At 38.3% G+C, this 24,997-nt stretch overlaps 1 protein-coding gene across 3 annotated transcripts in view; it reads right to left on the minus strand.

Moving 5' to 3' along the window:
- Positions 1-24,997, minus strand: part of COL12A1 (collagen type XII alpha 1 chain) — a 117,399-nt gene that overhangs the window by 83,854 nt on the left and 8,548 nt on the right. For all 3 annotated transcript variants that reach the window (XM_043439013.1, XM_043439011.1, XM_043439012.1), the window contains exons 3-13: positions 23,317-23,433; positions 21,406-21,549; positions 20,901-20,960; positions 18,093-18,356; positions 17,751-17,915; positions 16,219-16,392; positions 13,807-14,097; positions 12,756-13,358; positions 11,384-11,656; positions 8,396-8,668; positions 6,045-6,317 (exon numbers count right to left, since the gene is read on the minus strand). In XM_043439013.1, coding sequence (XP_043294948.1) covers positions 6,045-6,317; positions 8,396-8,668; positions 11,384-11,656; positions 12,756-13,358; positions 13,807-14,097; positions 16,219-16,392; positions 17,751-17,915; positions 18,093-18,356; positions 20,901-20,960; positions 21,406-21,549; positions 23,317-23,433 — 2,637 coding nt within the window. The remainder of the gene's footprint in view (positions 1-6,044; positions 6,318-8,395; positions 8,669-11,383; positions 11,657-12,755; positions 13,359-13,806; positions 14,098-16,218; positions 16,393-17,750; positions 17,916-18,092; positions 18,357-20,900; positions 20,961-21,405; positions 21,550-23,316; positions 23,434-24,997) is intronic.

The raw sequence follows: 24,997 nt of genomic DNA on the forward strand, positions 1-24,997 counted from the left end.
AGAAGTTCAGACATCAGCAGCTACTGAAAGACATTATTTGGACTGGTTTGGGGAGAGAGTCTATTTCTAATATACCTGGGAAGGAAGAGGAAAGAGAGAGGAACAAGAAAGAAATATAAGACTAGTATAGAGCCTCTATCCAGCAAACGTTAGTATTAGTCACTCAGTCGTGTCCGACTCTTTGCAACCCCATGGACTGTAGCCCACCAGGCTCCTCTGTCCATGGATTCTCCAGGCAAAAATACTGGAGTGGGTTACCATTCCCATCTCCAGAAGATCTTCCAGACCCAGGGATCAGACCTGGGTCTCCTGCATGTAGGAGGATTCTTTACTGTTTGAGCTAACAAGAAAGACCACAAAGGATCAGTTCAGTTCAGTTCAGTCACTCAGTCATGTCCGACTCTTTGCGATCCCATGAATCGCAGCACGCCAGGCCTCCCTGTCCATCACCAACTCCTGGAGTTTACCCAAACTCATGTCCATTGAGTCGGTGATGCCATTCAACCATCTCATCCTCTGTCGTTCCCGTCTCCTCTTGCCCCCAGTCCCTCCCAGCATCAGGGTCTTTTCCAATGAGTCAACTCTTCGCATGAGGTGGCCAAAGTACTGGAATTTCAGCTTCAGCATCAGTCCTTCCAATGAACACCCAGGACTGATCTCCTTTAGGATAGACTGGTTGGATCTCCTTGCAGTCCAAGGGACTCTCAAGAGTCTTCTCCAACACCACAGTTCAAAAGCATCAATTCTTCGGCACTCAGCTTTCCTCACAGTCCAACTCTCACATCCATACATGACCACTGGAAAAACCATAGCCTTGACTAAATGGACCTTTGTTGGCCAAGTAATGTCTCTGCTTTTTAATATGCTATCTAGGTTGGTCATAACTTTCCTTCCAAGAAGTAAGTGTCTTTTAATTTCATGGCTGCAATCACCATTTGCAGTTCTTCAAAAGAGGAACCATAGAAACAGTGGCATGAGCGGCAACCAGTCCAGCACACTTTTGCCACTTTGTCTCACCTGTCCCTAAATATGATCCCACTTCTGCTCTAGGAAAGGCTCCCCCATCTTGAACTCCTCCTCTCTGTCTGCCCGCAAGACTCACAAATGCATGTTTTATGATGTTTGGGTTTGTTCACGTTTTTCACCTGAGTGACATGGTTTTCAAAAATATATAATCTCACTGTACTTGTTTCCTGCCATTCTGAACCACATGCCTGTACTTTGCATGTTACTTTTACCTCTGGGAATGGAATTGCTGGCAATCATTTCAAAAAAGTCATACCATCTTCTGTAATATTGGTATGCCTTCATCTCTATTCCTTTGATTCCCTCTCAATAGTTTTCCCTTCTACTCTGCTCTCTCCAGTATAGTACTAGGGGAAATATAAGAAATAACAAAGCTTTTCTGTCATAAATTTAAACAAACAAAATTCACCAGTTTTTGAAATTTTGATAGTATTTCTGATCAGATTACAAACCATAGTCACATATATCAAAAGGCAGCATTGCTGGTGCCTACATGCATGCGTCTCTGTGCTGCTGCTGAGGCAAATAATTAGACAGGTGCATTTCTCATGATCTGAAGATCCACATGGGGTTGATTCTACTTTTTCCACATACGAGGCCAAAGAACTGAGGCCTCATTTAAGTAACTTTCCTACATTTCCTTAGCCCTTTTCCATTTGCTTTCTGAAAAGCAGATCATCATCCAATTCAAATATAATTATAACACAAATTAGCCAGTGATAACTGAAAAATTAATCATTATGAAATGAAACTATTTTCATCTTATAGATTGTTCCAGCCAGCTTTCATTGAGTTTCACATACCACTTTCAAAAATAGAAATTAAATTGAAAAGGTAATGTAACCCACTTCTAAATCAATTTGTCTTTTCCGATAGAGCTCAACTCAAAGTCATCCAACTTTCCACGGCAGAATAAGGAAGACCTGCTCTGGATAATGTTCATGTGGAAACATACTTGATTTACAAGCAATGACTTGTAATCACCATTCCAAAGGACAAAGTTCACTATTGATCAGTTAACTTACTTTAAGTAACACACAGTTCTTAAAAAGCTCTAAACAAATTGCCCTTCAACCTCAAAGCCTGGATGAGATTTCTTCCATAACTGTCACCTCTCCGACGTAGTTTAGATTTTTCTCTGATAAGCCATCAATGTGTGGGAAAGATGTTACTGTTTGGTGATTGGACTACAGTTCCCTGGAAACATCAGAATTGTTATACACAGAATGAGTGATTTTTCTAATTATGAGACAGCAGTAAATCTAGGAAAACACAGAGGCCTTATTTATTCCATCTTGGAGGCACCCCATGTTACTCAACATCTTGCAGAAGAATTCTTGTGATGTGCTAAAAACCTCATGGTAACCAAATGTCAGCTGAGTTAGCTCGGTTTGATGTATAGGAAGCCTTTCGTGTTTAGGACACCAGAGGGTTGCTATGGCAACTGAAACGAAAGAAATTCTGAAAAATCATCTTTTCCACAGCCATCAAACACGTTCAAAAGTAAAAGAACTGTATTATTCCAACGCTGAAATTTGCATTCATTTGCAGCAAATCTCTGAATTAAAATGGGAATTATTCATTTCTAGGTTTAAGAGAGCAGGTTTCCCTCTGTAAACACTAGCAGTGACAACTAAGAATTCTTTCAAGATCTGAAGTTCATTTACATGCACAGCAGTGTTTTAGTAATTACATTAAATCTACTTTAACAACAACAGGAGAAAAAAACAATGTAAATCAAACCTAATAGCTTGTGCTCAGATTCCTCTGAAGTTTGGATCTGAAATAGTAATAAACTCTGCCTTTGTGATTCTATTTCATACAGTACTAGGGCCAACCATGAACCCTCCCCAACGCCAATGCTAATAAATCTCTCTTCCAGGGACAGCGGAATTTTCTGATCATTGGCTGCATTTCAAGAAAGCACTAGGAAACAGATTCAAGTTAGGGATGGTTATAGCCCATGCTAAATATTTTTTTAATTCTTTCTTAATTGAATAGAATGCACTTCAGTCAATCTATAAAATTTTCAAGCCACAGAATGCCCTCGCTGGCTGAGCCATGCCTCTGGATGGAAGAGACATTCCTTCAAGGTCTGCTCTAACCACCTCCTCTCCCAAGAGAAAAACAGATTAGAAAAACAGCAACCCTCAAGAGCAGTTGGCTGGCTGTGTTTCTGGGCTTTCCATTCTCTGCATTTACCATCATATCCTATTCCTGTATATGGTATGTGGATTTGGCTGAGTTAATATAATAAAATGAAATGGAATAACCATGAGCAAAAAAAAAATCTATTATTTTAACTTAGTCACAACTATGCTTTCACATATTTGATAAGTTTACCACACATCATGCAATGAGATAAATATGTTAACAAAATCAGGCTGGCAGCATTTTCTCTAATCCTTCACTAAAGTGAAAAGCTTTGGTGTCAATGGAAAAAAATCTACTATTACAATCTAGTTATGAATTAACTATATTTTTAAAGTGAAATTACAAATCATCTAGCTTTCCTCCATCTCAGGGAATGGGAAATAGTAATTTTTTTATTTGTGTTACTACCTGTATATCGCCCTTGGAGATTATTCCTGACCAGATACATGGGTGTGCACACTAACACACACATTCAAATTCATGGATTTTCTATACCACCTGTGCAAAGCCATAAAATTATAAAGAATTTAGCTACACACTTGGCCTAGAAAAGTCATTACCCAATAGAATGTTTGCTGTGATGTTAAAATGTGCATTTTATCTTCTAAAATTTTATAATATATTATTCTTAGTAAAAATGCATTAATCTTTAGAGGCAACATTTTGACAAAGTGTAAGTATATTTATAAAGTAAGAAATGCAAAAGAATATAAGAAGTTTAAAAAGTATAAGCAGAAGTAAAACTATTAAATTATTTTCAAGATATCCCTTATAAGGGAGAAATGTTCGCAAATATAAACAATCTACAACTATTCTATAAAAAAACAAAAGCTCCAAAGCCAATCCTTTAAAACTCCTAGAGGAGCAATCTATGTTGAAAGCCTGTAGAAAGCGCATGAGAAAGAGAACTGAAAGGTCAAAAAAAAAAGGACAAATTTCTCAGAAATTCTGAATGTTGCTCCAGGTATAAAGATCACATGCTTTCATTGTTTGGACTGTGTCCCCCTAATTAAGGCAATTTCCATTTCCATCTCTTATTATTTTCAAAATTTTAGAGTAACCAGTCAACATCTTTGATATACTTACAAAAGCTGTATCTTTAGATATCAGTTCTAAACTGAATGTTGTTTCCCCTTGATGAATTTTATATATGTGGAGTATTTTCCAGATCCCAAAGCATTTCACTTAACACCCTACCATTTGATCTCCACAGTAAGTCTGGGAGAAAGGGGGGAAAATGGTCATCCCCTCTTTACAGATTGATAAACTGAGGTTCAGAGGGGTTAAGAGGTTATTTCAAAATCACATGGTAGCCAGACCAGGACTCGTCAAATAATCAGTACTTTGCACACTGGGATTTAATCTTTCATTTAAACCCTCTTCTAATAATAAATTTCACAGAGTATTGGATTAAACCTTTGATCACTATTAGAGACAAAACTTTGATTAGACTGTTTTTGTCAATTAGCTTTTATTTCTTACCTAAGTCTTAAAGTTTTAATCAACACTGCCTCTTGTAGATCTCATCCTTGTAATTACATCTATCGTCCCCCAAGCTCTTGGATCCACTAAATCTGATATGGATATTTGTCTAATAGCACTGTGATCTCACATGACAAAAGATACTTCAGATTCATTTTCTTCCTACAATTATTTTAAATAAGGCAAAAAAAGGTGGTGATAACAAAAGGAAACCCAACTTCCCATTTAGGCCCCAGCTACGGAACTGCATCATCATTTTAACCATCCACTGATACTGCTTTTCAACACTACAATCCATTCTCATTGTAGTTAAGTTAAATTTGTGCTTTCTCTCTCTCATATGACTTACTTTCTGGTTGTAGTGAGTCAAATCTAAGCTGCCATTACAGTTCAAAAGAGCCTAAGAAATATGAAGCCCTCTGATAATGAACTCTAGAGAACCAAGGAAACAGATCCAGTCTTGTTGATGGTTCTTACTAAGTACTGCATTAACTTTGAACTTCTAACACAGAACCGAATTTTAGAAGTCATTCAGAAAACAAACAGTAACTTGGATTCTCATATTTCTCAAGCTTTTATAAATGCTTATAGGCACAGTCAGAGAAGACTCTTGAGGGTCCCTTGGACTGCAAGGAGATCCAACCAGTCCATCCTAAAGGAAATCAATCCTGAATATTTATTGGAAGGACTGATGCTGAAGCTGAAACTCCAATACTTTGGCCACCTGATGTGAAGAACTGATTTATTGGAAAAGACCCTGATGCTAGGAAAGATTGAAGGTGGGAAGAGAGGGGGACGACAGAGGATGAGATGGTTGGATGGCATCACCAACTCAATGGACATGAGTCTGAGCAAGTACCGGGAGTTGGTGACGGACAGGGAGGCCTGGCGTGCTGCAGTCCACGGGGTCACAAAGAGTAGGACACAACTGAGCGACTGAACTGATACTGATATTGATAGGCACAGAGCAGGAGAAGAGGTTATTAGTCAGAAAAGGGCTCCTTTCTGCTCCTGGGTGACAAACCAACCACGTTATCTCAGGCAAGCCAAACCCTCTTGTTCCATTAATGTTTCCTCCTGTCCACTCTGAGAGTCACACACCCATTCTCCATTTAACCAACCCATGGCATAATAGACACATTTCTACAGCCTTACTACACACTCAGCTCCCCAGTACACTGCTTCTCAATCAAATTTAATTTTTCTGGTAGCCTATATCTCTGAATAAGAAGCAGTTTTATGACTACTTATTTTTCAATACAAATTCCTTTTAAGAGAAAAGATGGCACACACTCAGATTTCATTCTCTGAATACATTTTAAGCTTCCTAAGCACAGTCAGAAGCAAGCTCAGAGATTTCTATAAAATATGACAGTAATCACCTTCAAGTGTTGTTCCTTCTCCAAAAAGGGCATCTCCAGCTCCAGAGGCGTACAAGGCTGTCACAGACAAGGCATACGGCGTCCCTTCGTTTAACCCTCTCAGGACGGTACTTGCTGAGTCTCCCTTCACAGTGACCTCCTGAGTGTCACCTCCTGCCACCGGTGTGTATGTGATGAGATACTGTTTCACCTTTCCTGGTGCCCCCGTCCAAGCCAGTTTCATCGTTGATGTCGTAGGATCAGAAACTCGTAAATCCCTCGGCTTCCCTCTAACTTCATTAAAGAAACAACAACGTCAAAACTCATTATTTAATAAAATGACTTAAAAACATTTTGCTGCTATATATATATATAATCAATTGCCATGCCCTCCTCCAGGAGATCTTCCCCACCCAGAGATCAAACCCGCGTCTCTCACATCTCCTGCATTGACACGCAGGTTCTTTACTGTAGTGCCACCTGGGAAGCCCATGTCTATCTATCTATCTATTGATAGATATGTAATCAAATTTACATCCTGGGTGAGATTATGACTATTGTAACTGCTGACTAGTCAACAGAGTTTAAGCGTCTCTAAATTGGGCCCTATGTGTTAGCAGAAACGAAGCAAAAGCCATCCAATTTCTCTTCTGAACAGAAGTCACGCAGGTTAAAGTCTTCCATGCTAGAATCTTTCATGTGAAAAAACTACAACATTTTCTCTCAAACTGGAACAAAGCACTACAAAATGTATATATGCTGATTAGTAACACAGTGAAGATTTTTAACTCCTCTAAGAAATAGTCAATAAAAAGACTTTGTTGGAGGAAAGCTAGGAACATCTAAATGTGATGCCCATGAAATATGTTAACCGATAAAAATGATAAATAGTGCTGTCTCTAGAAAAATATATATGAGAGGAAACAAGCCTCAGTTCCACTCAGGGGCTGCCCATCCCTTTGCAACTGTGATGTTTGACTTTTCATGACTTTCCTGGTAACGGGGCCATGTGGTCTCCGAAGGGTCTCAAGGCTCCAAACTCTATCACGCTCCTCACCAGGTACACATCCCCCAGCTGCTTTAACTCAAAAAAATATAAGGATGAAGCATCACTGGGTCATTTTTTTTTTTTTTGGTGCCCAGTACAAAGAGCCCTAGATCCCCAACTGGAAAGAATAAGGGTAGTAACTTCTCCAATGGAAGAGAAGAAGAGGGCAGGTGGAGAGGGTCTTTGCAGGAGAGACTAATTAGCTAGGCTGCACCAGGACAGGAGTCATGAAGCAGTCAGCCTCTGCAGGAGGGCAACAAACTCACATTCACTGCTCATTAACAACATTCAGTTTCCTTAGCCTCAATGTTTTTGCAACACTAAGATAATAAAAGTAACAACTTCATAGGTCCTATGCAGGGATTAAGTGAGAGAATACATGAAAAGCTCTGCACAGAAGCTGATGCGAATAGGTGCTTAATGGTGGTGGTGGTTTAGTCTCTCAGTTGAGTCCAACTCTTGTGACCCGTGGACTATAGTCCAGTAGGCTCCTCTGTCCATGGGATTTCCCAGGCAAGAATATTGGAGTGGGTTCCCATTTCCTACTTCAGGTACTTAATAACTGCTCATTATTGCTGACATGGAATTATTATTATGTTTTTAAAACTTTAAAGACAAGGAATAAAATGAAAAATACATATGCCTTAATTTTTATTCATGAAATGATACATTAAATATTAATAACTTGCAACTAATATCAGAATCTATCCTGGAAGCCAAATCATTCCATTTAAATAAAAACAGGTGAGTATTTTTAAATCTTCCTGAAGAAATAACAGGTAATCTATCTCAATGGTGCATAATGAGATTTTTAATCCCTAATCATCATTCAATTTATAATAGAATATTTAATAATATTATATTACAAGAATATTTAGACTGTATCATACAACTCAGGTTTCTGCTGACACCAATAAATGAGGTCTGTGCTGTGCTTCGTCGCTCGGTGATGTCTAACTCTTTGCAACCCCATGGACTGTAGCCTGCCTGCCAGGCTCCTCTGTCCATGGGGATTCTTCAGGCAAGAATACTGGAGTGGATTGCCATGCCCTGCTCCAGGGGATCTTCCCAACCCAGGGATCGAACCCAGGTCTCCCATGTTGCAGGCAGATTCTTCACCATCTGAGCTACCAGGAAAGCCCAATAAATGGGGTCACAAGTAAGTCAAATATCTGAGTAAATCAAATCTAATAGGACTAGCATCTTAGATACTCCAATAATTGAGACAAAGTATCTCATGGCTTGTAGTGTCTGAATAGTTGTCCAAAGTGCCTCCTAGTCTGAGATTTCAGTTGTTACCAAATAATGAGCATATTTCATCTACCTTCTTCAGTGGCTGCATTTCCAGTCAATGGAGACCCGGGTCCTGAGAAATATTCAGGAATTACAGATACTTCATATTTTGTGTCTGGAGTCAGGTTCTCCAGTGTTCTCCTCCTCTGATTGGCTGGAGTGGTAACTTCTTTGCTTTCTCCACCAGCAACAGGTCTATAAATAATTCGGTACCTTAAGACTCTCCCCGGAGCTTGAGTCCAGGTAATTTTAAAGCTATCCGTAGTCTCATCTGTCACCTTTAGGTTTCGAGGTGCTCCTTTCACTAAAATTTAAAAAATAATAAGTTGATTGATTATATGTGAAGAATAAAAAGCTAGTTTTTGATCACTAAGTTACAGCATTTCTCTAAGCAAATCCATGAGCATGTTTTGACAAACATCCTGGTTCCTGAACTTATTCGGCCAGATATTAACTACATTCTGAAATGGCAAACACACTACAATACCCAGAAAGAAACTGAGCACTGTCAACTGTTTAATCAAATAAAGAGCTATATAACAGTAAACTTTGAAAATCATAAATATTCTATAAAATTGCAAATTAACATTGACACAAAATGAAAAATAAAGACAATCTGTTTCTTCAAGTACAAGTAACAAGGCTTTCACTCTTACTAGATTTTCTCAAAAAAGCAGGAAAGTAATACCTAACACTGAGGTCTACCATATTTACTTATTTGAGCAAACTGTCTTATCCAATCAGTCACACTGTTAACTTTTTTATCTGCACAGTCATTTGACTTGAGAATAATTAGACCACACATGCATTAAACCAAACATATTTGTAGGTACTTAATGAATACTAGCTGAATCTAAATCTTGAAGTTAAATTGCAATGTAATTTAAATGAAATGAAATTTCCATTAAGTCTTAAATGAAATTTTCATTAAGTCCAAATGAGAACATCACTTGGTTTTGTGGTTTAATGACCTTTTTGTCTAAGAAGCTAATTGTTCATATGGACAACATGGTCAGGAAAGATGAACTAAATCCACTAGGGTAAAATCACAGTGCACTATATCTACATGTACCTCTCATGCAATCAGAAGTTTATCTAAATGTCCAAGATATCCAATAGACCACTCCAGGGAGGAAAAGGAATTGCATATCTCAAGAAAAGAAAGCAAACTGAAAATTAATTTGCAATTTGGCAGACCTATATCCATGATTCATTTAATATGGCAAGTAAAAAGGCTATATTAGTCCAAGCAAACAAAACTGATGGATCTGAATACTGGCTCTGAAATTTAATTAACGTGTAATTTTGAGTCTCAGCTTAGCCAACAGCAAAAACGTGACTAATTGTAGGGTTATTGAGGTGGTGAAATGAGATAATCCTTGGAAACAATTATCATAGTACCTGACACATAGCAGAAGCTTAATAACTGCTAGTTTAATAAAGATATTGAATCAGACACTTCCTTATTGACAGAAGAAAGTTTAAATCTCAGATTTCACTACAAACAACAGAACTGGAAAGGCGTTACCAAACTCTATTGTAGTAGCCCACTGAGGAAAAATTAGAGTGTATCCAAATATAGTTGACTGTACTAAAAAACCCTCTAGGTTTTGATTTCTTCTTGAGACAAAGTTCCATCTCCACCCCCAAAGTGCTGAAGAAAAAGGGCCAGGCTCATCAAACCACAATTTGAGAAATCAGCAGAAAGTCAGAAAAAGCTAAGTGTGGACTGCTAGGTTATACCATCACAAAATTCATAAGACAAGAAGATACCTTAGGCCATTTAGTCTATCTACTAACCTTCAGAAAGGAATATACCTAAACCATGCACAAAAGAAAAACCAATCATATTTGAAAAACTCAAAGATTCTCTAGCTTTTATCAGCAAGTAGACCTGCACATGCCTTCCCTGTCAGCAAATACTTCTTTGTTTGTAACTATCTTAAATTCCTCATGCTGCTGTTTCAGCCTTTTCTATACCCAATAAAAATGGAGAACAACTGATATCTCTTATAATATTCACTTTTTATCTTAAAGAGTAAATATCCGGTGCTAGTCTTCTGACAAGGTTCTTTGGAATACTTTAAATATCAAACGTAGAAAAATGTATCAGAAAGTATTCAACTCTTTCCAGTAAAGCGGACACATCTAAACAAATATCACTTAAAACATCTGGTAAACTTTGTACACCCAGGTTCTTAGCAGGTCTATCTACAGTAGCTAAAGGATGAAGCAATCCAAGTATTTACTGATGGGTGAATGGATAAAGAAAAGTTGGTCTATACATACGTTGGAATATCATTCAGTCATAGAACAAAGGACATTCTGACACATGCTTCAAGCACAGATGTACCCTAAGCCAGTCACAAAATGACAAATACTGTATGATTCTAGTCATATGGGAACCTAGGGCCATCAAATTCATAGAAACAGAAAGTAAAATGACTGTCTGTTGTGGGGGAAGAAGGGGGAGTTGTTTAGGAGTAGCAGTGGGAATGAAGAGTTGTTGTTTAACACGTAGAGAGTTCCAGTTTTGCAAGATAAAAAAGTTCTGGAGACAATGTGGTGATGTTAGCACAACAATATGAATGTACTAATTGCCTCTGAAATGCACACTTTAAAAGGATTAAAACGGTCACTATAATGTTACTTATAGATACATTTTACCACAATTTTTAAAAGTTGGTAATATATATCTGTCATCAGAGGTTTGGTAGCTCAGAAGTATTTGAAACATGGGATAGAAAAATGCTAGATAAGCAGTATTTCAAGAGCTAATTCCACAATCATTAATGGTTCTCTATGTCTCAACCTCAAATTCATCAAAATAAACATAGGATCTTTTACTTAAAAGCTTTTTCCCTTTTGAAAAAAGATTTATGAGTAGCTGTATTTTAAAGGAACTGATACAAGGGCATTCACACTGCTGAACTATAAAGCAGATGGTCATTTCCCATGGTGACTCTGTTCTGTGATAAACTATTAGTTTGGGGGAAACGGTGGGGAACCCTCCTCACACCTTCTGCAGTGGTCTCCTCTCCAGCTAAGGGGATACTGAAGCCATCCTCGTACTCCGCGGTCACATTGACGAGGTACAGGGTCTCTGGTTTCAGGTTGCTGAGGACCACACTGGTACTCGAAGCTGGCTCCACCAACGTCACTTCATCATCCCCAGTAGCTTCTTTGTAGGTGATGTGGTACGAAAAAACGTTTTCTCCAGCAGGAGACCAGCTGGTTTTCAAACTGTTGGAAGTCACCTCAGAAAAATTAATATCCTTTGGAGGCACATAAGCTGTTAAGAGAAAAAGAAGGGCATAGTTAAATTTTTTTAATCTACAAAGCAAACACAGACCCAACAGCTACGCATTTTCTGAAATGCCTTCCGTTCTGTTGGGAGAGTGGTCGCTGAGGCCAACGCACTGAGTAAGTAGTCCACACAAGACCAGTGAGAGGCAGCCTCTCACTCTCACTCACAGCCCTGCAAAGAGGGCTTGATCATTTGTCTTGATCATTCATAACACTAAGTTATGTTGTTTAATAAAAATAACTACTTAAAAAAAACTGAAGTAGAGTTTTGAGCTTCATAAGGCAAAGCAGTAACAGAATGGTCCTACCCACAGCTAGAATATTTAAACAGTATCAGACCTAAAATGAATCATCAAGCAAACGGTTTGACAGATATTTCTCTCATACCATAAATAGATATTTCAAAGTAATAATTTAAAATGTTTTCCTAACAAAAGAATATTTATTAAACCAAATCATAGGAAGACGCAATGTTGAAGGCAAGCTCACTGTCCTTAGCGGACATACAATGAAACTGAAGCGACAAGAGAGGGCAAGGTTATTAACAAAAAAGTGGTCTATTTGAATGCCAAGTGACTACAAGTGATAAGCGTTATAGCTCTAGAACAGTTACGAAGCTTGATGCAAGAGATGGGACTTTTAATCGAATGCTGAAAAACAGAAATTGACCAAATGAAGAGAAGAGAATAAGGAATTCATTTGTGAGGAATGATGCCCAAAAATGGTCCAGGAAAAAGAATTCAAAGATCCAGGACTATACTGCAGTCACCTTTGATTCAAAGGAACTAGCTCAGCCCTCCACTCAATTCAGTTATTTAATTGGACATGACAAATGGGCGTGACAAAGCTGGTTCCCAGTCCCATGACTCTTAAGGTAAACAGCTTTTTCACCAATAAACATCTGACCCGTAGCCAGGATAAAGCCATGTCTCAGACGTAAATGAGCTAAGTTCAGTAGTTTTCAATAATACAGGAAAGTTACTTTTTCCTACAGATAGAATTGACAAAGCAGATTATCCACTATTTTAGAACCCAAAATGCTTTGTTCATGAAGGAATAACTTTTACTTTACAGAGTCTACTAACCTTTTTTCTTTATGGCTGCCAATTCTTGCTCAATTCTAAGGCAGATTGACTGTGTGAGTTCAAAAGATATCCTCTGAAAAGCATCAAAATCTTCCACTGTGAACACATGGGTCTCAGCAGGAGGAGAGGCAATGGCTTCTAGTTCTGAGCGAACAGCATCCTTCACACCAACAGCAAAGATTTCAACATCTGAATTCCTCAGTTTTATAGCCGGGTCTCTGAAAGCATCTGAAGATTTTCCATCTGTGATAAGAATCATGACCTTTGGGACATTGCTTCTTGAACCCTTGCTCGGCACAAATATTTTCTCTCTGACATAAGTCATTGCTTTCCCAGTGTTGGTAGACCCTCCTCGGTAGGGGAAAGTGTTTATTGCTTCAATTATATCTTCAACTTTGGTGAATTTTTTCAGTGTGAATTCAGTATGAGGATCCCGGCTGTACTGGACAAGACTTATCTGTACCCTATTTGGTGAAATCTCAAAACTTTTTACGAGAACTTCCAAAAAGGCCCTAACTTTAACAAAGTTTGCAATCCCAATGCTATAGGAACCATCAACCAAAAACACAATATCGGCTTTTATATCCACACCACGTGAGCATTCTGTAAAAAAGAAAGAAAGCCCATTAAAGTTTGAATATCAATTAATCATTTGAAATAAACAAATTTATAAACAAATATGAATTAATCATAAAAATATAAATACAGCAGTTTCTCTGCATCTTGGGGGTGGGAGTGGTTCCAGAACCTCCTTTCCCATTCCAAACTCTGTGGATGTTCAAGTCGACTCTATAAAACGGCACACAGGTAGGTTGGCCCTCCAGAGTCACAGATTCTACATTTGCGGGTTCAACCAACGTCAGACAACACAGGTGGTTGAATCTGTGGCTGTGGAACCCATGGATATAGAGGGCTAAAGACATCTGACTTTCTTAGTAAGCAGGCTTCTTTAAAAGAAACTTATCGCAACTATTTTGTTTAAAAGTAAGTCTGAACCAGAAAGGTATACTATCAAATGGACCGCCACACATTTCAAACCCTATTAACTCACCCACTTGAACTTTCATTGGTTGAGTCTTCTCCATTATCGAAACAGGTTCACTGGATGTCAGCCCCTTCATGGCAGAGACACTGATCTGGTACTCTGTGTCTGCTGAGAGGTCACGGACGCTGAGCGTGGTTGTCTGAGGCCCCACACTCAGAGCGTGCTGCCGGCTTCCTGTGGTCATGGGTATGAGGAGAACTTTATAACCAGTCACTGCGCTAGGAGATGGACTCCAGCTTAGCTTAACGTATTTCGACGAGACTTCCGTGGCAATCAAATTTGAAGGAGGTTCAACAACTACAAAACAACAAGCAGAACAGTGATTAAAAACAGTGAGATGCAACCCCATTAATGAGGTCTTTACGTTTACACCTTAATTTTCCCTATTCAAATTAATCATGATAGCATCAGGAAAAGGGCTTCCCAGGTGGTACGAGTTGTAAAAGAACCCACCTGCCAATGCAGGGTCTTAAGAGACGCAGGTTCCATCCCTGGGTTGGGAAGATCCCCTGGAGGAGGGCATCGCAACCCACTCCAGTATTCTTGCCTGGAGAATCACATGGACAGAGGAGCCTGGCGGGCTACAGTCCATAGGGTTGCAAAGAGTCGGACATGACTGAGCAACTTAGCATGCACATATGCATTGCGTGCACGTATCAGGAAAAGTTTCCAGTCCCAGGCCCCTACTTGCACTTGTACCCATCAAACCAGAGATTCAGTACCTGAATTTTAACCCAGGAGATGAGAAGTTTAGGGCAAAGAAATCCTTGAAAAAATTAATAATAGAACATCAGATGCCTAATTCATTTCTGGGACCAAGACCTCCCATTTTGGTTTTGGTATTACATTCATGGGCCTTTATCCTGGAGGAGGTCAGGGCAACCCACTCCAGTATTCTTGCCTAGAGAATCCCCTGGACTGAGGAGCCTGGAAGGCTACAGTCCATGGGGTCACAGAGAGTTGGACATAACTGAAGCGACTTAGCACACACGCATGTCAAGGCCTTTATTCAGGTACCAAAGGAGGAACTTGATAAATATTTGTTAAATCAATGGCTTACTCAATACTTTAGAAATTTTTTCCCTTTTCATAAAACATTAAGCATAATAATGTAATACTTTAAAGATACTTTATAACATGCCAAGAAAGATAAGAAGTTGGCCGTTCTTAAATGACAGGTTCTTATAATTTTAAATAATTGTATTTCCACTTCATTCAAGGTTTAGAAGAAAAAGTTCAGCTATGCCACCAAACAGAGGTGAAACCACGGTGTACAACAAGCAGATTGATAAGCAAATACTGATCATCTAAAAATGTTCTATCCTCAGTCGATGTAGAACATAGTCATGTACTTAGCTAAAAACAAAGTATCTTAAGCTATTTCAGACCAAATCTTCAAAGTTTTAGATCTGTCAGTGGAATCTATTTCCTGGAAGATATGGTTCTGTTTTTATAAGTCAGCCTGAGACACTGGGTGATAAAACATGCACAAGGTTACTCATTGTCTTCTCTGAAAGGCAGTCAGACATAGTCCATAAAAATGATGTCTAAAGAAATGAGAAAAAATGGGAGGACAGGGATAGACGCGCCAACTGGAAGCCTGGGCAAAGCCCTGGACTGATGCAGAGACAGTGAGGGGACAGAAGTCACAGGGGATCGCCAGCAACAGAGAGGAGACCCCAAAGTTAAGACTGTGGACGCCTGGGATGAAGCCCACGCCCCCTGCCAGGGAGGGTGCAAACAGGGGCAGAACCAAAGGTGGCCTAACCTCGCACATGCACCCTAGTGAGGATGAAAACTCAAATGTTTTAAAAGACTGAGGAAGAGAAGATGACCAGGGGAAAGTCAGGCGGGGGTGGATTTTGTAACAATACAGGGCAAAAAATCACAGACATTAGGCAGTAAAACAAAGAAAGAGATTCAGAGCCCATGAGGTAATAAGAAGGAGTTCTGAAACTGAATTACAGCCCATGACCACTGCCAAAATGCTTGGGGTTTGGAGATGAAAGATTCTACATGATTGAAGATGGAGTTATTTAGAACTTATCTTGAATCAGTTGTCAATTCTCAGGCTGAGAGGAGAACAATCATGGAAACTGTGATTTTTTAATGCCCCAAAGGATGTTTATGAAATGTTTTTCTCTCTCTCCCATGTATTTAAAAGCAATGACTGATAAATGGGGACATTTTGCAAAAGTGGGAGGATCAAACTGACTGCTCTTTGAAATATTCTTAAGAGCTTTGAAAACACTACGCAATTTATGGTGATAGGAAACTCTTTGCCACTGAATAGAAACAGCACTGTGATGAGTTTAAGTTGCAGAGTGCTAAGCTAAATGTCCCCCTGCTTGTAAAACCACAAATGCTCTCGAATAATGGAAAAGGTGAACACATGGGAATGCCCAACAATTCACTCACCTTCTTCTCCGCTGACCAGTTCACCGAGCTGTTCATCCACACCTGAGCACACCTGGGAGATGATCTCATTCTGAATATCCACAATGGCATCGAAGTTGGCCACATTGAAAACATGATTGAGAGAAGGTGTGGAGGCAATTTGTTTGAGTTCTTTTGCATCTGCAGCTTTGATGCCTTTGAAAAAGAAGAGACATGGATAACCAATGGGGACCTCCTGTATGGTACATGGAACTCTGCTCAATGTTATATGGCAGTCTGGATGGAAGGGGAGTTTGGGGGGAGAATGTACATGGATACATGTATATGTATGGTTGAATCCCTTTACTATTCACCTGAAACTATCACAACATTGTTAATTAGCAATACCCCAATACAAAATAAAGTTTTTTTTAAAAGGGAGTAGGAAATTTGAAGGGGCTTTCTTTCAAAAGTGGCTCAAACAAAAGAATCCACCTGCAACGCAGGAGACCCAGGTTCGATCCTGGGTGGGGAAGGTCCCCTGGAGAAGGGAATGACAACCCACTACAGTACTCTTGCTCAGAGAATCCCATGGTCCAAGGAGCCTGGTGGGCTACAGTCCACTGGGTCACAAAGAGTAGGACCCGACTGAGCAACTAACACATACACACACATACAGGATCTTTGAAAAGGGAAGTGGGTCAAATCAAGGAAGTTCTTTGCTTTCTTGGTCTTTCCCAAGTGAAGACATTTTCAAATCCTTATTCAGTCATAAACGGGAATTGCTTTGTTTCCTAACGAGCGTGCAACTGTTGAAAGGACAAAAACGGTTGAATGACATTTTCTCATTTCACATAATGTGGCCACAGAGGCAAATGAGTGGTCAGTAAGACAGAGTGGGCTCTCATGCCAACCGTGCCATCATTTGTTCCTGCTGCCATCTGTGAAGATAATACTTTTTTTCTTCCAGAGTCCTGAATGAGCTGGAGCCCTCTGAATTCTTCAAGCATTACATAATAGAGGAAATACATATAAAGCACTTAATGATAATACAAGGAGGACCTTTATGAGAACCACTGGCCCAGAATTCTTTGAAAAGCAGAGGGTTTGACAAGGAATGTGAATATCGCCTTACTTAATACATATGCAGCTCTAATGCCTTTTTTAAAAAGAAGGGACATGGATAACCAATGGGGACCTACTGTGTAGCACATGGAACTCTGCTCAATGTTATATGGCAGACTGGAAGGGGAGTTTGGGGGAGAATGGATACATGTACGTGTATGGCTGAATCCCTTTACTATTCACCTGAAACTATCACATCGTTCATCAGCTATATACCAATGCAAAATAAAAAAGTTTTTTTTTAAAAAAAGGGGTGCATTACATGAAAGAAATAGACAAGCAGAATTTTACTCAAAACTGATTTGGATTAACACTACACTATAAGATGCAGTAAACCTTGCTGTCTTTCCTTGAGGAAGGATCCTTTCTGAGGAATCAAGCCTTCATCTTCTGAGCATGAAGTAGTAAAGTAGTTCTAAAAGGAAAACACTTCACCAAACTTGACCTACCCAAAGAGAACACTTCAACCCCAATATTTCGAAGCTCTCTTGCTGGAATTTCCACTTCGTCCTGGGATTTGCCATCTGTAATGATAATCGCCACTTTGGGAAAGCCAACTCTTGCCCCAGCAGATTCCTTGAAGGTATTTTTAATTAAGTAATCAATGGCTTCCCCTGAAATGAAAAAGAGATACGTTCAGTCACTCCGCACGATACAATTTTATTAAAATCAAAAACTGCGAGATTGCTTTCAAAATTATTTAACATATGATCATTTGTGCAGCCCATCATTCCTTTCCCAAACAGACACTTCACGTACCGTAAACAAAACTAAATTTGTAAAAAAAATACCTGTCATTGTGTTGCCACCTTTGTACGGGATTCTTTTAATTGCGGCGAGCAGGTCTTCCTGTTGGTAGTACTGATTTAAGTTAAATTCCGTCCTCGTGTCAGAGCTATACTGAACAACTCCAACCCTTGTCTTCTCTTCCCCAATGTCGAAAGCAGACACAAGAGCAGCAATGAAGTCTAAGATGTACTTGAAATTGTTTCTTCCCACACTCCATGAGCCATCCACAAGGAAAACTAAATCGGTCCAGGCACTGACAGAACATTCTGAAATATATGCGATACGTTTTTGTAAATGACATGCCATTAAATCTACCTAGCATTAAGGAATACAAACTAACATTGCAAAAACGTTGGCTGCTAAAATCATTTTGTTCATTAGGACATTTCATATCGTTCTTCCCCACAACTGACATGCACAAAAGAACACAAAATTTTATTGGCACACATTTTCGGGCAGGTTCCCAGATGGCGCTAGTGCTAAAGAATCCACCTCCCAAGGCAAGAGACATATGAGACAAGGGTTCGATCCCTGGGTGGAGAAGATCCCCTGGAGGAGGGCATGGCAACCCACTCCAGTGTTCTTGCCTGGTCTGGCGGGCTACAGTCCATAGGGTCACAGAGAGTCAGACATGACTGAAGCAACTTAAGACACACACACAGAAGCATTTTCAGTACCTTCGTGAAGATGCATTTCTACAACTATGTCTTTAAACTATCATAGGAGACATTGTGCAAGACAAGATGAAAAGATATATGACTGATTCTCCAAGAATCTGTAACCCAAGCATTTGTGCTGTTGACTTATCTATTTTTGTAACTATATCCTCACTCTTTTTTGCAAGTAAAAATTATATAAAATATCTAGGAGGCATACAAAAGAAATATAAGCAAAGTGTTTTCATTCTTGGGATGTTTCGAGAGAACAGCATGTATACTATCTATGGTGAAACAGATCACCAGCCCAGGTGGGATGCATGAGACAAGTGCTCGGGCCTGGTGCACTGGGAAGACCCAGAGGAATCGGGTGGAGAGGGAGGTGGGAGGGGGGATCGGGATGGGGAATACATGTAACTCCATGGCTGATTCATGTCAATGTATGACAAAACCCACTGCAATGTTGTGAAGTAATTAGCCTCCAACTAATAAAAATAAATGAAAAAAAAAATAAATATAAGCAAAGTGTTTTCATTCTTGGTACTTTTAGATCAATACACACAAAACAGGAACTTCCCAGATGGTCCAGTGGCTAAGACCGATGCAGGGGGCCTGGGTTCCATCTCTGATCAGGGGACCAGATCCCACATGCCGCAATTAAGATCTGGTGCAGTCAAATAAATATTTTCTTAAAATTACAGAACAATTGCTGTGCCATTTAAGCAAATGCAATAAAGCTGAAGAAAAAAGCAAATCTTTTAACATTCTCCTGCACTTTACAAGGTAATGGTCTAAAGCTGGCAGCCGGTTAGTTCAGAGGGTTAATGAAATCTTAACAGAAGTAACAACTATCATAAATGTAATGCAAAACACCCATAATATCTTGTCCTAATCATCAGTGTATTTAAATTTCACAACTAAATCTACTTTCACTAAAGAAAAGGCAGGGAAAATATTTTAATTCAAAAGTAAAAACACATGTGGTATCTTTAAATCCCCAAAAATGCAACAATTGGTGTTTGTAATCAAATATATTTTTTCTTCTCTCTGTGGTCAGTTGGTGAGTGGGAAACAGGTTGGTTTTCATGAAAATCTGTATTCATAAGGCAAAGCTGAGTAAATTTTCTGAAGATATTTTTGTCCCTGCAGTCAGCTGATGGATAATAAGAGAAGCATTTGGCTCAGAAAAGAAGGAAAGGGTCCCGGAAAAATTTGCAAGCCAATACAAGATGCCTGCCTAAATAATTTTTGCATACTATTTAATGGGCCAACATAAGTCTATTGAAAGTCAATGTCTGGAATAATACTTTGCTTTAGAATAAATATTGATGATTCAGGGAAAATATTTGCATTGTAACTGCATGCTATAAACTTCGCTTCAGCTTATTAGACATTAGAAAGTGATCTGGACGGGAAAATTCCAGATAAAGGGAACTTTGTGTTCACAATATTTTTATTGTTATCCTGAGTCATAAATCCCATTTATAAGGTGGCAAAATTAGAAGTCCAACCACTTAAGGCTTCATCCCAGTAAGTCAGAGCAGTGTAGGACAAAAAAGGCCTAGAAACCACAAAACCAGACCATAAAATTGCTTTCATTTGATTACAAATACATCAATTTATCAGAGACATCCTACAGAGACTCTGGAAATGGTTACAGTCACACCAAGGAAGCCTAAACACATAAACACCCTAGAGATGACCAGAATATATACAGCGATTTTCACAGCAATGGAATTGCTAAAGACACCACGAGGGCATCTCCCTTGTGGTCCAACCTTCTATTTCCCATGTGTCCCTAAACTACCATCTGTTTCTACAATTTGTCTTTGAGAAATGAGTTAAGTCCAGTGATAAGCTTTGTTTTTCACCTACTGCCAAAATACTGCAGGGAAACTTGAACATACACACACTTAAAACACCCCCAGTAAAAAGAATATTTAGTACCTAGAATGGTTACAAAGTAAGAACGTAGGTGTTATAACCACTTGGTCATACATTACTATTACACTGCCTATACTTGTAGGTAAAGCTTGTAGAAATTAATATAGGAGTGAGATCAAACTATGGATCCAGTTGGAACATCTCCTTTATATATTATATTTATAACTTATTTCTGCAAACCCATGTACAAATATTAAGGAAAATGCTTACTTTGTATCTCTGTTTTTCCAGGTTTCTTCTCCCCTGGCTTTGTCGGGCCACCTGTTTGAACTGAGTCAAAACTTGATTATTACAAAGGGAAATGAACCCATACAAATACTTCCTAAGAAGAAAATAAGTATATTGTCTTTCACCATTGTCTTTCAAGTGTATGGTGTATTCCCAGCTGGTCAGAGAATACAGCCAAATAAGCATTCCCTTGCAAATAAGTTATTTTCAGTGAGGCTTTAGATATATTTCAAAAAAAGATATTAACTCTGTAGCTTGGCAAAGTCTAATGCTTTTTAATAGTTTTCATTCATAACATTCCTGCTGCTTCCAGAGACCAAGCTTATAAATCAGGAGTAAATTATTCACATCTACTAATAACTAGGATCAGAGCAAGAATAGTTAATACTGACGTAAATTAACTCTGCATAACAGCAAACTAAATTTGAAAGTTGGAGAAACCTTCTGCAAAATATAAGTTATAAAAGTACTTTATATGTGTGCTTACTTGTTAATTGGCCTATAACTGGTACACTTTCTTCTACTTCATCATATGAAGTGATTGTCACCACATACTCTATTTCAGGTATAAGCTCTGTTAATAAAGTTTCAGTGGTACTAGCTGAAAGGGTAAATTCTTTAGTGGGCCCATCTGGAAATATAGAAAGGAAAATATCAATGCAACAAAACTTTTTTACACATAATGTAATACAATATAATGTAATTCCCAGATATACTCAAAACCTGAAGATTCAAAATACACATTTTTTTCAGAATGCCCAAGCATTATTTTTTACTGTCCTCCAAAACTAACACTTTGAATTCTAGAAATTCAATAAATGAACTGGCATTGCCTTTACCTGTTACAATCATATTCCATATTTGTTTGAGGACTGAAGTATGCCTCTAGATTAAAGATATACCAGAACATCAAAAAAAATATCTCTGTTTTTGAATACTAATGGTAGATAACAAAATTTTTATAAATGAGATATAAAGCCGAAAATAATTTAATTTTAAATTATGTATCAGAGAGTACCAAATGAAAATGAAGGGCTGAAAATCAACTCAAAGACAACAAACCCCATTGGCTAAAATGAATGTCTACTGGAAAACAGCATTCACTTCTATAGGAGAGGTGTATCCTCCACGCCAGTGAGGGGTGGGGCATACTCTAATGGGTAACCATGGTCCTCTGAACTGACTTAACTATCAAACATTTCAAAGTACGGTGTACTGAGCATTTCCTTACATGTTGACAAGTATGTATTTCCTTTTAGATTATGTTAATGTTCAATTCAACAGGAAACAGTAGTTGTTAGAGACAAAATGACTTTTTAAATTCTTAACCATATTAATTTTCATCAAAATATAAATAATCAAAAAAGGCAACAAGTATGACAGAACCCTGAGAAATGCTCCAGGTTAATATGTGGAGCATTGCAGAACCAACCAGGGCCCACCATGGGAAAATAAGACCCCGGACTCTGCGGGTATGGATGGTCCCAGTGTGCATTTTTACAGTCAGTCATTTCCAACATCTGGAAACCAGATGAATTTTTCAACTGCTTTTCAGCTTTGGAATCAATGAAATAGTTAACTGCAAATGTATTTGGGAAGAAAAGATTCAAGGAAGAAAAAGTAAATGCCTGATCTCTTTTTAAGCTCTTAGATCATATTGAAAACAGGTAACAGTTTCTCAATTCCCTGATAAATCAGCATTTAAAATCATTGGCATTTTTAAAGGCCATAAGTATGTAAACACAGCTCTGGTGATAAGGTATGTTGACATTATCTATCTCTTCTATCAGTCCATCAAGACCCCTTCGTACCACTTGGCCAGTGCTCATAAAAATGGTTTTATTCCCATTCCATGTTAGAAATAAGAGTTAATCAAGAGAGATTGGTTCTCCCTACTCAAGCAACATCATGGATACTGACTCTTAGTCTTAGGATCTACAGAATTTACCCAGTAAATCCTTGTCTTCCATCATGGCAGCTCACCACGATCCCAGAACCCTGTGTCCTGAGCACTGAAGTGAGCAGGACACTGGGCAAAGTGTAACACCTCACTTCATCACTCGTCACTTGAAGTGTTGGACAGATTAAGTGATTCAAGAAGAATGTCAAGCAGTGATCATTCTATCTTATAAAATCAAAGATTACCAGCAATATTCTGATCAGGGGATAAAGTCTAACAGCTTTACACAGCAAACCTAGTTACACTATAAAAATATAATAGTGGGTCCTGAGCTGGAAATCTGGAGGCCTGAGTCCACCAAATGTCTTGTGACATTAGGTAAACCCCTCGTGTTTTCTAAATCTTGGCTTCCTCATAATGAAGTGGAAGGTGGAGGAAGGATCAGATTAGATCATCTTGGATGTCTCTGTCCGAAAACCCCAACATCCCAAAACTTACCCGTCGTAGGGTCCACTGTTATTTTGAAACCCACAATTGGATCAGGTGGTATTGCCCATGACATATGAACAGTATTTTCATCTATAATTTTAAAATTCAAGTCTGAAGGTGGTTCAACTGCAAAAAGAGAGAGTTGGTATGTTACATTTTCCAATGTCACAAAATGGTCAATTTAATTAATAAAGAATTGTGTTGAGCAAAGCTTACTAAAATTGTCTTTGCATAAATTTGTTTCCAACAAATATAAAAGATATCTTGTTGGACGAGAATAAAATTAAAAGCTGACACGGTATGACAAAACATCAGAGAGATTACATATTACAGAAGACAGCACAAAACGCTTCGGATTCTTGAGTTGCTAGGTCATCCAAGAATGGCCAGCAAAATCAAGCATAATAGAAACAAATTTGGATACAAGTACATACAGGTACAATGAAATCACATATAATAACCACATATGCAAACAATTCACATAACAATTAAGGAAATTTCAATACATGCTGAGTGCATTTGGAATAAGCATGCCAAATCACAACCTGCTTACAACCACAGAAGTTAAGTTAGAACACTGACATAATACTATTTTTTTTCATAATATGGAAAAAAAAATCAATGATATTTTGGTTCATTCTCTGCATCATTGCCTTGTCATTAATTTTTGTTTGATAATTCTCAGTCTATGGCAGAGATGAAAAATGTATTTTAATAAAAAGGAAGAAACACTGTTGAGAAATTTAGCACTGTTGCGTTTCACAAGGAAATATACATTTAAATGTATATTTGTACTCAAATAGACCAATACTCAAAAATAGTCATAAGGGATGTCAATCATTTATAAATATATAACGAATGATATACAGGTGTTTATAAAAGTAATATTCTGCCTGTTTACACCAATTTGCTGTATGTTAGCAAGGTGTAAACCAACACTTTTTTTCCTTTGCAGCAGGTATATTCCATACTAAAAGTGGCATTTTAAGATAAAATGCCAGTATGGGCCTTTTACAAAAACGATGGTTAATTATGAAAAGACAACATCAGTGTATATTTATGGACATTTATTTACAGAACTTAAAGAAACTAGTGAAGCAATCTGAAGACATGACCGCATAAATCTTGGAGAAGTCAATGACAGGAATAATTGAAACGTACAGAAAGCAATAGTTTACATACAAAACTGTTCAGCATCATGCACGTGTCAATGAAATGTTGACTGGGTTTTTAGTTTCCCACAATGAATGAAAGCCTCCATGTACAGTAGTCATTACACAAAGACGTTCCAGAAATATTTTATAATGATATTCTCCCTGCAATGTTCATGCCTCATCATGCAGCATTGTACTGACTCACTGACAGTGCATGGTCGATGCATTCAAAATGATTACTCTTGAAGCAGGTCAACACAATAAATGACTTTCTGCCATACTCTTCGTTTTAAGACTGAAAGTATTCCTTGTGAGTCAGAATTTTCGCATCTGTTTTAAGAGATCACAATCTCCTTTTAGGTTTTCCTAAAGGTCAATTGAACTGCAGTAGTAGCTTGGAGACATGAGTCATAGAATTTAACTGGGGTTAGGGATTTATATAATATTAATAGCACATTTTAATGGAAATGATACAAATTAAGCAAACATTTGCTTTAAGGAACTGTTGTTTCCAACTGTAGGAGATGGCTTTTTAT

The sequence above is a fragment of the Cervus canadensis genome, chromosome 20, assembly GCF_019320065.1.
Source record: "Cervus canadensis isolate Bull #8, Minnesota chromosome 20, ASM1932006v1, whole genome shotgun sequence".
Taxonomy (NCBI): domain Eukaryota; kingdom Metazoa; phylum Chordata; class Mammalia; order Artiodactyla; family Cervidae; genus Cervus; species Cervus canadensis.